Raw genomic sequence first — 17,442 nt, forward strand, 5'->3', positions numbered from 1 at the left:
TCCTTTCATCTTAGCTCCCATCTATCGGACGGAGCTCTGATTATTGCAGCCCGGTTGTTTGCCAAAATGAAGTGACTGGAAAGCAGTCGAATCAATCTGAGATAACGATGCAGACTACAGCCCCGACGGAATGAGACCGTGTGTGTGTGTGTGTGTGTGTGTGTGTGTGTGTGTGTGTGGAGACATGATTCCTTTCAGATCATGAAAGATGGGAAATGTAAAGAGGAAGGCATTCTCAGAGAATCACAATCCTGAATTAATGGTTAATATCAATGAGTCAAAAATGATGATTCCTTCCGTTTGCTGCTCTGCTCTATGAATCCAAACCCAACGACTGTGCAACACACAGCTGACCCTTCGCTAGGTCCCGCCCCTTGAATGCAAACTGGCCAATCACACCGTAACATCGGCCAACACCTATTCTGCTCTGCTGCATATAGAGTCTCAGGAAGTCGTTTCAGATTTTCCTCATTTTCAGGCATTTTTTTCGTATTCCAAGTTGGTCATTGTTAAACGTTTGTTGGAAGTGACAGTCGTTAAGCCTCTGTTGTACTTTCTGCAAGCACGGACACAAGCTGAGGTGGAATCGGGACAAAAAAACGTTTGAATCTCGTACATTCCTCCTCACAGCGAACCGACATTCTCAAAGTTCTCCATCTTCTCCGGCCATTTGTGTGCTTAGAAATTGTCGGATGTGTACGGAAGGGCAGAAACCTGCCGCACGGTTTCATTGTGTGATGTCACTTTGCGGATGTGGAAAACAAAAATCACGCGTTGCACAGGAAGGCTGGAAGGAGATGTACGTTTCCAAAATGTTGCATTTCTACGTAAAAACCTGTGGCGCTAACATTAGCAGAGTACCTTAGCACGGCATTAACTAGCGTTAGCATACCCGGCTTTACAGAAACAGCTTTGATTTCATTGTCTTCTGTCTCGATGCCAGGTGATGTGACACTGATCTGTAGGCTTTTATCTTTTTAACCTGTTCTCTCTGCTGAAACAGTTCGACATCCTGGTTATTTCCTTAAAACACATATTGTCGACCTTTCTGTCTGCTTTTCTCTAAAACCGCTTTTTCGTTTTTCCAAAACGGATGTACTTCTTCAGGGAGTGCGGTTAGTGACACTGTGGGCTCCACTGCTTAGCGAGCCGTCAAGTCAGTGACGCTACTTTTGACTGCAACAGTAACAGAGCGATTATACAGTACAGGAAGGTCAAATGTTTACAACCACTCGATGTATTCAACGAGGATATTCTAATCCTAATAACTGATATTCATAGTGTGGATGTGTTTACTGTAAAGAGCTCTAAAGCATGTGTGAGTTTGAAAAAGAACAGATGGTGGTGGTAGAGATGTACCACAGGTAGCTTCTAAATGACACCTTAATTACACACTTAAAGAAGGAAAAGACGCACATGATGGACCCCAGAAAAAAAACCAGTGGCTCAAACAAGTTCAAACAAGGAGAAGCATGAATAGAGTCAATTAGCTCAAGCTCTCGCAGCCGTAACAACTCCTTTTGACTTATTAGTTCCCGTTCCATGCAGTGCAGGAAGCCTGTGGGCTAATTCGGGTCACAGGAAACTGATTCACACCAAAGACACAGAATGAGAGCGAGACACCCCGCACTGCTGAGGAAACTGTCCAAACATGTCCTCCCCTCCACAGGGTCAAACACTCTGTCATACTTAAAGAGTGCAGCACTTTCACACATTTAGGGAATCACAGCAGTATCTATGGCAACATCGACAGAAAACCGACAGAAACACGCCGAAACACATTGATCTTCATCGTAACAGGGCTCTACGGTGCCACGGATCCCATCCCACACAGCTGGTCACAGTGTGGCTTCCTCTCGCAGTCACGGAATTGATGTCAACCTAGATTTATGAACTTTCACCTCTACGGTTTACTAAAAACCGTCTCACACAGACACAGATGTTTGGTGTCTGGACAAGAAAAGCACAAAATTGAATGTGATCCTTTTGAAACAGGAAAAAAAAGGTTCACATTGTAATTACAAAGGGTTCACTTCTTATTCAGGAAAATGTAGTTTGGAGTCAGTTTTATTCACTGCAGAGGTAAATTGTTAGTAAATGAATCACTGGCTAAGTGGTTAGCAGGGCCATTTTTCAATCAGAGGGCCGCGGTTCAAGCTCCGGCTCTGCTAGTCGCATATCGATGTGTCCTTGAGCAAGACACTTAACCCCAGAAATTGCTCCCGTAGCAATGTGATAGACTGTGAATTGTAAGTCGCTTTGGATAAAAGCGTCTGCTAAATGACTGTAATGAGTGTGACTTGCATACCCCACTTGTCATTGAATTGTTGACTTTGTATGGCTGTTTTGTAGGGACTTCACCAGATCGTTAACGCAAAGAGGAAACCGTTAAGACTCGGTTATAGGCCTACTTTCCCCGAGGATGGTCGCACTGACGTGAGCTGACGTGAGCTGACGTGGAATCGTCTGTGCAGGTTTCTCATTGCGGCAAACCGACACTCCATCTTTTCCGCCAATCCGTGGAGTTGGAAAATGTCGAATGTACACAAACATAAATCAAGCGTAAGGCTTCAAAACTGATTTTGTTTTGATGTAAATATCAGGTTCATTCTAATAAGCTATGATAAGAAGGTTAGGTGGACGAATGACAAATCGATGTCAAATGATCGACTGATTCTCAAATAAGTCTAAAGCAATATTCATTACAATGGCACTGAGACATCACTACCATCCGAAAGGAATCTGACACACGGCACATCTCGACATCAGTCACTCTTAATCATCCTTTTTCCCCCGACTGTTGTAAATATAAAGATATGTGTTCTGCATGTGTGTAGTGTGAAAATGCTAATATGTTTCTTACTGCAAGGCTTATGCAAGATTTTATACTCTTCAAAGTGCTGCATCGATATTTTAACCACACGTCCACAGCAGGTAGAAAACAAAACGCGTACAGCGCTGGAGACGCCTTCAGCTCATTCTTAACTCATGCCATGTTCACATGTTGGGCTCACAGTGACGCCGGGTGAAATCCTCTCAATGACATTTGCCTCTGTGTCTGTCGCCTCAGGAGAGCACCGTTTGACACAGTAACAGTGTTGTTGTGGTTGTCTTATTTATACTCAAAGCAGGAACGTGACAGACAGAAGTGCAGAAAACCAACATATGTTGTACAGTGATGTCAAAAACAACTGAAGTAAAGAAATACTCCAACACCATGGGAAAATGCATTTTCAAGTTGGAATAACGTGAGGTTTTCCTATTCTGCCAACATTGCTTGATAGCAGAGTGCCTGAATATTCCTTTAAAAATGATTTGGACCCATTTCCCTTCAGTTAAATCCATTAGGATACATGGAGCAACCTGGACATTTATGCTATGTTGGATTAAACCTGCTTAGAAAATACAGCAACAAAACAATTTAGATAAGATATCTCTTGTGAATATATTTTGCTTTTTTGAGTGAAGAGGAAATATTTCATTCTTAAAGGGACTGTTTTCCCCAAAATTAAAAACACAAATTTGTCCTCTCACCTGTAGTATTATTTACCACTCAAGATAGTATTGCTGCCAAGTTTTGGAGATATCTGCTGTAGATATGTCTCTTTTTCTCCAATACAATGGAAGTAGATGGCACCCGGCTTGTGATGCTCAAAGTGCCAAAACAATGCATTTAGAAAAACTCAACAGCAATGTCTCTTTCCAGAAATCATGACCCGGTTACTAAAGATAATCTACAGACCTTGTGAGCGGTTTCATGTGCCGAACTACACCCGCTAACCGTATCACCGCGCAGAAGGAAGATCTATACTCGATACTGCTAGCTCACCTAGCACCTCTGAGCTAGCTAACGTATGCTAATGTATTTAATTTGGCTTTGAGCACCACAGGCAGAGTGTATTCATCTCAACGGCCGACATCTCCAACACTCTACAACTTACAAAAGATTGATAAACAGCGCTACAAGTAAAAGGACAAAGACGGCCTCTGTTGGAGGGCACTCGAGCGCTTTGCAGGGTGAAGATTTCAGCATGTGCTCTGATGGAATAATGATACAAAAGGTCAGGCAATCACAGCTGACAAAGTTTTTATGAAAGGATTTCACTTTCCGTCTTTCAACCTTGTCTGATGTTTTCTGTTTCATTGCACGTCAGAGCCACCCGCCATTCACAAAGCATGTCAGAGCGGAAGTGCTGATCCATGCGTGGGTAGGGCGAGATTTAATCTTCTGTTCATCTGCTATTCTCTGTAATTCTGAAGAATGCACTGACAAATCAGTGTCGCAGTTTGCTGGTTCCCTCTGATCATTTTAGAAATTTGCTTTTGTTCAAAGCATCAGAAGAACTGCCGTTTCACACTGAGATCAGTTCATTTGAATTCACTCCAGTGCAGCTCACTGGCCTACTGTGATTGGATTTAGTTTTATCTTTGATTCATTTGAAAATAACTGAAAACCACTGGTCTGTCGCTCTAAGTTCTCTCTATAGTATACTCTTAGAAATGAAGGCGCTAACTAGAACCACATTGGGTTCTTTGGCTTGTTCTCACAAGAGAACCCTGTTGGGTTTCTGTTTAAACATTTTATAAAGGCTTCAACTGGAACCCTTTCACAGGGTTCTACCTAGAACCCAACATAAAGGGTTATACCCAGAACCATCTGTGAAAATTTCCACCGCCTATGAAAACCCCTTATGAGAGGTTCTACAGAGAAACTTTGGTTCTTAGAGGGTTCTATGGTGTAATGGCTACACATTGAACCCTCTCTGGAGGTTCTGTCCAGAACCTTTCCCCCTTCTAAGGGTACTAACAAGGACCCACCCAGGGGGTTTGATGGAGAACTCTTTTATATTTCACTCACTTCTGTCCCCACCATCAAACTCCCAGCACCTGAGAATGTTTTTTTTTATTACAAAATATATATTCCTAATAACAACTCATATAATCAGTGTGTTTACTTTGGGACGAACGTACCTCATCCCAAACCAGTGCATTTACTGGAAAAAAATCACATCTCTTTTGAATGAATACACGTCATTGTCAGAACTTTTTGTAGCATCACATTTAGCACCAAAACGTCTACTCTCGCTCCTAATGTGCCAACTATTTCTCCATACTCTATATTATAGCCTTTATCTGCTGTCCCAGTATATACCTAAGAGTTAGTGTAACTGCCGCATGCCTGTAGATTGCTTGCGGGACAGCAGCCTCGATGCTGATAGTAAATACTGATAGTAATAATATGAATGGTACTTTTGTTTGTACAGCTGGCTTCTTGAGTCCATCCTGACCTTGTTGCTGACGTCTGGTCCTGGTTTCCCATGATCCTCCCCTGACTCTTAATATCACCTCTCATAAATTGTTTACATTTTGACACACTAAACTTAAACATGCTTTGCTGAATAGAAAATGCATAATTGGAACTACCAGAAATGCTCACCAGAGACCAAATGTGTATTAATCCGATGCTGAAAATAGTCCCAAACACATGCAGTAATTCTTCCTGTTTGAGTAACATTTGTTAAAAACTACAGCGACCAGCTATTTTAGGAAATGACTGAGCCCTTTTGAAACATTCAACTTTATATCTTCGAGCTGTTTTCAAACATTTACACGTCTTCAGTAGCAACCAATGGACTTTGTTTCGTTTTTTCAAATGAGACTGGTATTCTCCTTTAACATCACTTCTCATAGAATATGCAAAGACTTATTTATAATTAATGTTATATTATTATAAGTCTCTTCCATCATTCTAAGGGGCATTCAAAGTTTGCATTCTCTCCACAGAACACGCACTCTCCTAATAATGGTTTTGGGAAACCCCAGTCAGGATGGCTCTAGAGGCAAAATTAGATCCAATTAGTTGTTTCAGCACATGACTCAGGCAGGAGAAGTATTGTCGCTGTCAATATTACTGCTGTTACTTATGCAAAAACAACAACAATGAAACAACAAATGTAGGATGTGGGATAATATCAAGAAAGTTTGTTAAATCTGTATGAATTCTGAAGTTTGAAGCCTTTAAAACAGACCAACACTTCATGTAGGATTCTCTGGTTTTGGTTTCCATGCATGTGTAGGTGTAGATTGGTCATGTGTCATTTTTACGGTTGATTTCTGCCCCCAACAGAACTCTATATTTTGCTAGTATTCTGTATGTTTGGGTCTTCTGCGTTGTTTGATTGATTTAACGTTTAGGTGTGTATTCCTCAGGACAGTTGTTGTTGCAGTATGTCATAGCTGTATGTTGTTGATACTAGAAATCACTGGTTCGCCTGCATGTTGCTTTCATTTAGAAAGAGATCACGTGAATGCTTCATATCTAAGAGTTGACATAACATTTAAGTTGGGTAATCATTGACTGTAACAATACTTCACTGTACTGCCATGGACAAGGGGCCACACCCCCTTGTTTGCTTGAAGAATAAATCAATGATTATTTATATACCGCTACGATAGAAGACCTTTTGGCATCCTGCAAAGACTTTTATAAAGCTTCTCTTGTTTCTGTAATGAATGAATAACTCCAATTAAAATGAATTTTCAACAGAGAGTGACTTAAACGTTTTATTTGTTTGTGTGTCTCTGCTTTTCGTACACTTTCCATTTCAGTCACACAAACTCCAGTATTCTACATTTGAATTTGGGTCATAGATTAGCAGCCATGAAAGAAAAGCCTTGTTTAAATAAACAGTAGCAAAGATCTCAGAGTCTGAGACAAACCAGGTTATATTGTGGTCCACGCTTTAAGCTCTTCAACTGTAAATGTACCCAGCTGAACAGAAGTAGTGATAGAATAGACGTGGGCAGAGCGGGCTGCAGCTGTGTTACGTAACGTTTTCTTGGTGCTTGTACTATGAGACAGCTGGTGGTGGTGCAGAGGGGGTTTACAGAGAGGTGAAGCCCTGCCAGCTGATGCTCAACAGAAGGCAAACAGACAATAACAACCAAACAGTGTGTTTTAAGATGAACCGTGTCTCTCAAAATAACAGAAACTGGAGACCGCCTTCACACCAGCCGCGATGCCAAGTCAGACCAGGGGCGTGAAGTGGAGAAGGGGCAGCGTTATTATGGATCCCACTGCTCTTCTTGGCAAGACCCGCCCTGTGCAGCATTCAAGCGTTAGGATTGGACAGGCTTCCATGCTCGCCACGGTACTGGTCAACTGATTTGTACTACTCAAGGTCAATGCCTATAACCTTAACCAATAGTCTCTGCCTCTACTAGCCGCGCAGAGCTGGTCTCACCAAGAAGAGCAGTGGGATTCATAATTACAGGGAAGGGGCCATTCCCCCCTATACTTCCAGCGGCCTTGCTCGGGCCGCACCTTCGAATTCGGCCTTCATTTTGATCTCAACTGCACAACGGTAAAGTTCCATGACTGCATGTTACACGGTTGTGACGCTATCACAGAGACAAAATCTGACCACAGACAAAGAAATATAAACATCTGGCAACTCACTCTGTGAAAACAATACCAGCGTCGCTGTCACGGCTGGTAATAATACCCAATAATATGATGATGAATGCTCCTTCTGACTCGATCCTCAAATACACTAACGCCAAGTTATAAGTATTGTTTTTCTTATTGGTTAAGTTCCAGAGGAAATTTTAAGTAAATTACCTTGTGAGGACTGATCAAATTCAGATAAAGGAACACTTCATCCTTAAGTTTATCACAAACATCCCAAAACATGAACACATTGAGAGACATGTCATTTTCATTGGACCGACAAATTAGTAAAAAGTTCAATATTTACCTCTGAGATGAAGCCTCGTTGTAATGGTGGAATGTAACCAAGTACATTTACTCAAGTACTGTACTTAAGTACAATTTTGAGGTACTTGTAGTTACCTTGATTATTTATATTTATTGAAACTTTATACTTCTACTCCACTATATGTCAGAGGGAAATATTTGCAATATGATATAAAATAATATTATTTGGTCTCTTTACTCCACTACATTTATCTGACAGCAATAGCTGCTGGTTACTTTGCAGATTCAGATGATCAATACAAACCATAAATCAACTAATAAAGTATGATGTGTGATTATGGATTAAACTATCCAGCAGTATATAAAGTAGAATTCGCTCCACCTTTACCAGCTGCAGCATTGGTGATGCATACATATTGAATGCATCTCTAATAGGCTGATTATCCATTGATATCATAGAGCCTATCCTGAATTGTGCCATTCTGCATAATAACTACTTTCACTTTTGGTATATGTAGATTTTGATGCAAATGCTTTTGTAATTTTACTTAAAGCTACTACAAGGAACTTTCATTTTGTCTTGATTTTGGCGGTCCCTGTGGACAAAAGTCGTAGTGTTTCAGAGCACCAGACTCCCTTTACAAAACCTCTCATTGTACTGCAGCAGGGTCCGACTCCAGTCTGCTCCGCTCAGTTCTGGTTCTGGTTCTCCCGTACCTCCATTCCCTCCAGTGGCGTGGTGTCGGTGTTGGCTCCCAGCGGGCAGCGGAGGTCCTGGAGGAGCAGAGAGGAGAAGCTCTGCTCCTGTAGGAGACGCTGCTGCTGCCGGGAGCTCCTCCCACATGAGCTCCCGACTGCAGGTCGAAGGCTGCAGTGAAGCGATTATTATTATTATCAATATTATTTTAGGTCAGGAGCAGTATGATGTCCTAAAATGAAACTACATTCATGTTTAAGTCCCTGGAATCAAGTCTGAGTCTGAGCTGAAGAAGTTTCTGGTGAACCTGCATGATCTGATTTCACCAGGCACCGATGACAAACATTAAGAATAACGATATAGAAATAGACGATCTTCTATCTGATGGTGTCGTTTACTAATGAAGGTTATAGAGAAGAGCAGGATTAAACTGAGACTGTTTCACAACCAGTTAAAAGTCCCTCACAGTAACTTTAAGTAAGACTTTGAATGCAAGACTTTGACTTGGAACAGAATATTTTGTGGTATTACTACTTTTACTTCAGTAAAATATCGGAGTACTTCCACCACTGTGAAGTGGAGTAGTATAAATTGCATAAAATACTCAAGTAAAGTACAAGTACTTCAAACTTGTACTCAGTTATTCCCATAGTCTGTATGGTTACTCCACCACTGAGCTCTGCTCCGCCTCTCTCTGACACTTGTGCCCCACTTCCTCCTCTCGCGGGCCCGTCCTGCTCCCGCTGAAGGCGCACTGGCCGTCAGCCAATCGGGGCGGAGCAGGACGTGACGTGCATTGTAGCGCAAGGAAGCCCCGAGACTGGCGCGCCAAATTTCAAAGGACTTCCTCCTGGGAGGAAAAGAAGGCGAATAAGCCGCAACCGACGCCCGGACGAACAAAACAAAAAAATAAAAGCCTGCAGAAAGAATACTTTTGATTTGATTTCGAAGTTCGGGAGTTGAATCCGCTGGCGGAGCAGTCGACGGGGTTTGATTGGCGGGCGCGTGGAGGAGGAACACCACTGAGGGATATGTCGTTGTTGTAAGTGGCAGCTTTGACTTTCATTCTGTCCCACAAGGAAGTCAGCTAGCTTAATCCTGCTCCTGACTTGACACGCTGAACCCCAGGACTACGATACTTAATTAAAAACAACGTGAGTCTGTGCGCGTGTAAGTTGATGTGTAGATACCGCGCGGATGTGTGCAGTTATTGACGCTAAAACGAGGTTTTTCTTGCTGGTTATTGTGTCTCGCTTTGTGCGGCGAGCCCATGGGTTGTGCTGCGTGCAGCTGACGCACGGCATGCGGCGCGCACAGCAGCTCGCTGAAGTTCCTGCAGCGACGTTGACAGTCCCGTTTTAAAACCAGCATCTGCATGTTTGTGCCTCAGTTAGCGCGAGCCTGCAATGACATGTGTCTTTTGTGCTTTTCATGGCGTCTCAAGTGTCAAGTAAATAATATTTATAAATGTGGGTTTTTTTTCACTATGAATGAAGCAATTAAGCAACAACGTTTTAATTCATTGATTTTTTTCATTTCAAGGATTTGTGTTTTTTGTTTTTCTTTCAGATCAGACTCACCTCGGCTGTTCCACCCTGTCAGGGTTCCCACCTGTGAGACTGCTGATGTCAACTGATGTCAGGAGCCTGGGATTTTAATCTCTCTCACACACATGCACACAGAGGCCCAGATGACAGCTGCTTAAACTGGAAATATTAAACGCCAGAACTCAAGGCTGTTGAGTTTTTTGGCAGGTTTTTTCGGGGTGGGGGGGTCTAATGTTCCCTGCACCTTTCGATTTAGCAGCGTGCTGTTGAAGTCACTGAAGCTCTTTTACTCTCCGAATCCACCTCCTAACAGCCTCCACTCCACAAGGTGGGGGGGGGGGGTTGTTAGTGTGTTTGAGCTCATAACAGAGTGCAGATGCTCGTTTCCACCCTTCACCAGCTTATACAGTGCTTAATAATATCCCCTCCTTATTTATTCATGTATTCGCAACAGGACACAGCCAGTCACCGGCTCTCCATAATAATGCAAACACCTGTTCGTCAGAGCTGCTCCACCTGCCTGTAACCTTCACTCTCTGAATATTGGCCCTCGCAGCGTAGCTTTGTGTTAGCACTCTTTGGTCGAATGTCTTCATCTTAACTCCCGTCCCCTAGCAAAGACTCGTGACCCAGAATGGATGGCAGCCTCCTGTAAGTCAGGGCCTGGCACAGAGAGGTTGTGGCCTCAGGGCGAGGGCAGGCGGGGGCTCTGCGGCGGCAGACACTCGAACCCTCCGGTCATGCCGTCGGGGGTGCAGCCGTGCTTCCAGTTGCTCCGGATCGGCTCGTCGGCCGGGGACTCGGCGCGGGACCTGTACACGTTCAGGCCGGCGCTGAGCCACTCGGTGTTCCGGCTGGGCCGCGCGGCGGAGCTGTGCGACGTCACACTGGACTCCACGTCGGTGTCGCGGATTCATGCCGAGCTGCACGCCGAGAGGGAAGCGGGCGAGGGCGCCGCTGCGCCGCAGGAGGAGGGCTGGAGGGTCCACGTCAAGGACAGGAGCAGTCATGGTGAGAGACGGGGCTCTTTAACACACACACACACACCTCTACAGCCATTGTGGAAGAGAGAAAGACGTTACACACCCTCTTATAAGAAATATCAATACTTCTACGGGGAAACACAACTACTGTCTTCTGCTAAATTACTAGCGCCTGCAGCCTGACGGCACCTTAACTGCTCAAAAGCCATCTGTAGACGTACAGACCAGAAAGCGAGCTTAGAAAAGTCCAATCTGTTAAAGAGTAGTCGTGCAAGTGTAAACATCAGTCACACGAGCCAACGGCCGTTTAACCCAGGACTATGAGGAGGTGCAGTGTGAACTGTGGAGCCCTGGCTTGAATACGTGAGGCCAGCCTCAACCCTTAGCCAGGGTTAAGGATAGCTCTGGGCCTATGTATGCTTTAGAGCTGCAGCCTATTAAGAAGCATTTCATCCTTCCTGTTTGATTTGTTGCAGAATAATCTCCTACATTGGAGTTTGATAGTGATGAAGTGATTAAAGTGTCTAAACTTCTCCGGATCGTTGACCCACATGTTTGTATTAGTGTAATTCGAGAGGTGGCTCCCGAGCAGCACTCCTCGTCAGAGACTGGATGAACAGAATTCTGCCCAAACATATTCCCTCATTAGGGGTTCTGATGATAAAGTCTCCCATAGGTGCTCAGTCTGGTGGAAGTCAGGTGACTAAGAAGACAGGATATGATTTGAGCATTTTCATACCATTACATAACATTCAGCTTGTCCTGCACTTTATTACCAGGATGTCTGTGATCAAAATGATCACATTTGTTATTAAAATGTCACAAAGAATGAACATCAGTCTCTGCAGTCTCCTTCAATATTATCTGACTGTAGGATGACAACGAGTGGTGTCCTCGCTATAAGAGTGAGACACTGAGAAGTAGAACCAGTTTACAGGCTTTACAGCAGCTCTGTTAGATCCAGCAGATGGAGTTTAGAGAAACAGACATGAGTAGCAGCACAGAGGCAAAGCAATGTACTGCTGTAGACCGGGGGGGCAGCAACAAATGTGTTTTACACACCACAAAAAAAAAAAGTGGAATTCCTCAAGCCTCAAGGAGGGCGGGTGCTAAGCTGCCACTACGATGCCGTCGTTTGATGCCACATTGATGTACCTTACATTGCTGCTTCTCTTTGTTCTGTGTGATGGTAAACCAAGTCTCTGGATTTTGAACTGGCGCGGAGGGAGGGAGGGAGGGAGGGAGGGAGGAGACTTGGGAGCGAATGCTGACTAACTGTGTCTGACTGGATCCAAGCATCTCTTCTTCCAGTCATTTCACAGTCGTTTCACACGCGTTTTAATTCCTGCTGTTAAAATAACGTCTCAGTATTGGCCGTGCGTTTCTCATTTTGGGCCGTCTGATTGCCTCGTAGTCTTCCAGCTCCTCCACTCTAGGTCTGTTTCCAGACTTACATCCCCCACACACACACACACACAGCTGTACACATGTTGATGGGCTTTGCTCGCCTGATTTATTACGTATTGTTCATGTATTAGTAAATGTGTGATCTGGCCCCGGCTGATCTTAACTGAAAAAGCAGTTTGGCTTTGTTTGGGCTGATCATGTGACCTCCCACCTCTTACATGTCAGTGTGACACTGAAGGACTGGAGCGAGTTCAGTGCCAGCAGAAGATTTAAATAGACATGAAGAAGTCTTCACCTGCTCTTGTGTTGCTAGGCACCTGGGTCAACGAGGTTCGCCTCCATCCCGGCGTCCAATGGGAGCTCTCAGACGGCGACACGCTGACCTTCGGGGGCCAGTCGGCTCCCAGGAGCCCCGAGTTCTACTTCCTCTTCCAGAAGGTCAAAGTTCGCCCGCTGGACTTCGACGCCATCACAATTCCGAAGGTAATTTTTGTTGTTTATGAGGACCCGTAGAGAGACTCGTCTCAGTCCTGAACTGACCCGAAGTAAACATGGAGGCCGCTGAAATCGGCGTTAACGCTTTCATTTATTGGTCGATGTGCACTGGAAGCCAGCGAACTCGTCCGCAGCACATAATGAGGAGGATAGTTCTGGCTTTCTGTGGCGCATCTGCTGCCACTCTTGTACGGAGGTGTTCACACAGTTATGAAAACAACACTTCTGCCTGCAGTGAGAACTTCAGTTTTGGGTTAAACACCCGGAGCGTTTAGAACAGCGTCGATGTCATTTCCTGTTTTCTGGTGCCTTATCAGGCGGTTTATCAGCTGTAATGTAATTCCATCCAGACGAAGTGGTTGGCCCTAAATCACATATTTGAAGAGATGAAAAAGCTAAAAGTACTTAGTGTTTAGTCCCGCCCCCACATACCAGCTGGGACGCCCTGACTAGTTCTGACTGGAGCACTAAATGAGGGTTCACCTCACTCTATAAAGGTCTCTACTGCATGAAGTTGTAATTTATATACTTGTACCATGTCTCCTAGGCGGGCACCTTCTCCTCCGACCTACAGAACCGCATCAGAACCAACCTGGACCGCAAGGTGGCCGCCAACCTGGACCTGTCCAAGATGTCCATCAACCGGGCCACAGTCATCCTCAACTCCATCGGCAGCCTGAGCAAGATGAAGGGCAGCGCCTGGACCTTCAAGAGGAGCCTCAGCCTCGGGGGGGCCACCTCGGACCCCGGCTCCTCCTCCTCGCCTCCTCTGGCCGCGGGCTTATCCTCCCTGCTGCCGCCCTCCACGCCTCCGCCGTTCTCCTCCGCGGCTTCGGCGCCCTCCGCCAAGTCCCTCCAGCCGACCTCCAGGAGCAGGAGGAAGTCGGCCCACACGGTGCTGCTCGAGGACGACAGCTCAGACGAGCCCAGGAGCCGAGGAGGTGAGGCTGCACTCTACTCACGTACTGAGCATGTGGAAACGTTTTTAACAGTTAATGAAGGCGCATATTGGATATTATATATATATATATATATATATATATATATATATATATATATATATATATATATATATATATATATATATATATATATATATATATAAATAAAAATATATATAATCTCAGTGAATAACTAGCTGAGCATCGGTTGTCATTTTGGTGTTCAGCTCCAGCAGGAGTCCTGGAGGACGGGCAGCGGTCCAGGGGGAAGAAGAGGCGTCGGCTCTACAAGTCTGAGTCTGAGACTTTCAGCTCCCCGCCTCCTCTGCCGCTGCAGCCCAAGAGCCGCGAGGACGTCCGGCGGCCGCTGGAGGCCAAGCCCTTCCCCGTCGGCATCAGGACCATCGGCAGCTTCCACGGCGCCATGACCAACAGCAGACTCAACCACCACCACCTCCAGGAGTCACTCGCCAGCGCCGCGGTCCACAAGCAGGAGGTGCAGGCGCTGCACCGGGTCCAGACGGTGGTGCACAGCAACATCGCGGTGTTCCGCCAGCAGAAAGCGACGGACTACTCCCCGGCGGCACAGAGGGGCCGGAGGAGGGCTCACAGCTCCCCGGTGTTCTCCCCTCTGGTGGTCGGAGGGGAGAACTACAGCCTGGCCTCGCCTTCGGTGAGGATCCGCACGGAGGAGAGGGGCCGGGTGCAGCTCAGCAGGTTTCACCATCCTACCAGGTAAGGCACTGATGGAGGAGATCTGTCCCTCTGACACCAACACAGCTCCAATAGTTATCTGTAGAATGTGTTCTTTTCCACTCGGAGTCACCAAAGTCATTTTCAAATCTTATGCCAAAGGAGCTTTTAAGGAAGTTTTCATGTTAAATCTGTCTATTAAAGATAGATTAATGTGAGTCATCCACTGGGGAAGCTTCATGGTGATATGAGCTGAAACCTCTGGTGTCTGCCCTTAATCTCCGTCACTAATCATGTTAACTAACAGCTGATGACAGCAGTGTTTACTATAATCCAACTAAATACAAAGGGTCAGTGTTTGATGTGTGGAACATGTGATGAATGTCATGAAATCTCAAAATGTTAAAACGCCCATCATCAATCTTCCTCCCTCTCTTCCTCTTCTTCTCCTCGCAGTAAGCGCCGAGGCCGCCCCAGAAAACACCTGCCTCCCCCCCGGCCCTCCCTGCCCTGCCCATCCTCTTCCTCTTCCGCCTCCTCCTCCTCCTCCTCCTCCTCCTCATCCTCCTCCTCCTCGTCTTCCTCAGAGGAGGAGGAGGAGGAGGAGGCGGCGACGGGCGGGGCGGTGGAGCCGTGTGCGGCGCCGCGGTGCCGGCTGCCCCAGCAGGACACGGTGCAGTGGATCCAGTGCGACGTGTGCGACGCCTGGTTCCACATAGACTGTCTGCACGTGGACCGCAAGAAGCTCCTGAGGGACCCCAACGCAGACTTCCACTGCGGGTGTCACTGACGGGACGATGAAATGAGACGCTTGCCACAGTTCCCCCTTAAAAGTTAATTTCCTTCAGCAGCACTCGCCAGACCTTTTCACCGAATTTACTTTTCTCCATCCGGATCTTTCCAAGTTTGAGGATTCGTGACCGAGCAGTGCCGCTCAGTTCCATGGCTAAACCACGCGGGGAAATGTTTGTGAGCCCCGAGCTGGTCGTTGACCAGCGTTCAGTACCACCAATGAAGTGTCTCATCAGGCTGCCTCAGCAGCTCGCCGCTGATGAAACCTCCGTGAAACCTTTCGGAGCAGCAGCGGATGTTTTTCGAGACAGTTGAGCTCCGGTAAAATGTGTCTGACTCACTGTAGCTGCTGGTGAGAGCGGATCATCAAACGTTTCAAGGCACTTGTGCAGAAGCAGCTGCTGGATGCTCTGTGTGTGCAGTGGTGGCTGTGAGTCGTCTGAGTGCAGGCTGACTGTGCTGCTGCTCTGGGATGGACTCGTTACCAGGGAGACGTCATGAAATATCCGGCGGGGGGGGGGACCCCAAAGGACCCCAAAGGACTTGTCTTCACGCCAATGAACTCTCGGGCCAAAGTGGACACCGATGTCCACACGTCTTCCCTCAGGTGATGCTCAAAGTGTGAACACCCGGTTCTTCTCTTAAGCACCTTTTTTCCATTATTAAAATGTCTGACTCTGCTCACCTGGATGACAGCCGCTCAAACAGCATTTGGGAGCAGTTCACCCCGTGTATAGCCTGGATGATGGTTCTGACCGAGCTAACCAGATAATGGTCGTGTTGAAACTGTAGTTTGTCTGCTGGCGTCGTGTATAGATGGTGTTGACTCATTTTTACTTCGTTCATACCACTAGCCGTGTGTCTTGTGTTGTTTTCCAAAGTGGGAGAAAATGTAGAAAAGTTGATTCTCGAGCAATAAAATAAGAAAGTCTTAAAAACCTCTTCAATAATACGTATATGTTTTTAAAGTTGTAGTAGCAGAATTCAGACGAATGATTGGTTACAGACCGATGACACAGTGACTCATTATTAAATCCAACACTCAAATCCCCAAAAAAGTGTTGCGTGACCTCAACACATGTGGTGTTGCTGGTCTAAAGGTTCCAGCTTCACTGCAGCGTGAACAGAAACAGGCTGTTAACCCTTTGAGGTCTCACTGCAGTAACACAACAACAACATGATGCTCTCTCACAGGTTAGGACCTGTGGGTTACTCAAATGTAAAAGGAAAAAAAGAAGTTGTTTTGCTTGTTTCATCCACCATAAAAAGTGTTGCATATACTGTGTTTTGTCTCCGGTTTTTGAGCTCTGAGGATATTTAAATGGCTGTTTGTCTCCAGAGCGTCCACACAGAGGAGCGTGGCGTCATGTTGCTGTTGGAGCTCCTCGGTGAGTGGAAGAAAACTGTTTCATTAATGGAGGCCACAATGTTTGAGGGGGGAACACTGCAGACCACCGCTGATCTCTCGGGCATCTCCTCAACGTTGCGTCACTCAGAGGGCTTGTTGTTGCCACTGACGGGCTCACATTGTGTGTGTGACGACATTATGGAAAGAACCCCGAGGAGAAATGGAACGGTTTGTAATTGTTTTCTGACAAAGTTCGGAAAAGTCTTGCTCGACCATGTCCTCCACAAAATAAACTCTTCGTTGACTGAGAAACTCAGTTTTTACAAAGAGTCACAAAATCACAACTTTAAATGTTCCGTTTACCAGAGAAATGTACAATAAGTCATTCAGCATCAAACAAAGAAGCCTGAGTGGACTAAGAGCATGCAGTAGTCATGGCCCTACAAGATCTTTGAAGTCTGAGCAATGATCTCTGGACTCAACACAACAACCTGTCGCATCGCTTTTCAACTGTCTCTGGTTCCACCGCCATGAAGTCAGATGCACAGAAACAAACGGAGAGAGAAGGCCCCTCTTCTCTGTCGGGTTCTTTCCACAATGTTGTCAGACACACTCATAATATGAACCCGTCAGTGAAACGAGCTCTAGAGTACGTCTGTTGACGGAGAGGAGGCTCCTCCCTCAATACTGGACCAGTTTGAACAGTCGCTGTCCCCATCAGTCCCTTAGAGACCAGAACCTAAGGTCCAACGAGGTCCAGGTGGGACAAAGCTGCAGGTTAGGGCTCTCAAACTGAAGAAGTTTCAGTTTTTTCTCTTTAAT

General features: G+C 45.8%; 1 protein-coding gene across 1 annotated transcript; it reads left to right on the plus strand.

Moving 5' to 3' along the window:
* The first annotated feature begins 10,366 nt into the window (after positions 1-10,366).
* tcf19l (transcription factor 19 (SC1), like) lies at positions 10,367-16,462 on the plus strand. Its single transcript, XM_079288693.1, has 5 exons — positions 10,367-10,972; positions 12,665-12,834; positions 13,394-13,787; positions 14,015-14,522; positions 14,937-16,462. Exons 1-5 carry the CDS (start codon positions 10,600-10,602, stop codon positions 15,268-15,270), a joined length of 1,779 nt encoding a protein of 592 aa, XP_079144819.1. The 5' UTR covers positions 10,367-10,599; the 3' UTR covers positions 15,271-16,462.
* The last annotated feature ends 980 nt before the right edge of the window (positions 16,463-17,442 follow it).

This window comes from Melanostigma gelatinosum, assembly GCF_949748355.1.
Source record: "Melanostigma gelatinosum genome assembly, chromosome: 17".
NCBI classification, from domain to species: domain Eukaryota; kingdom Metazoa; phylum Chordata; class Actinopteri; order Perciformes; family Zoarcidae; genus Melanostigma; species Melanostigma gelatinosum.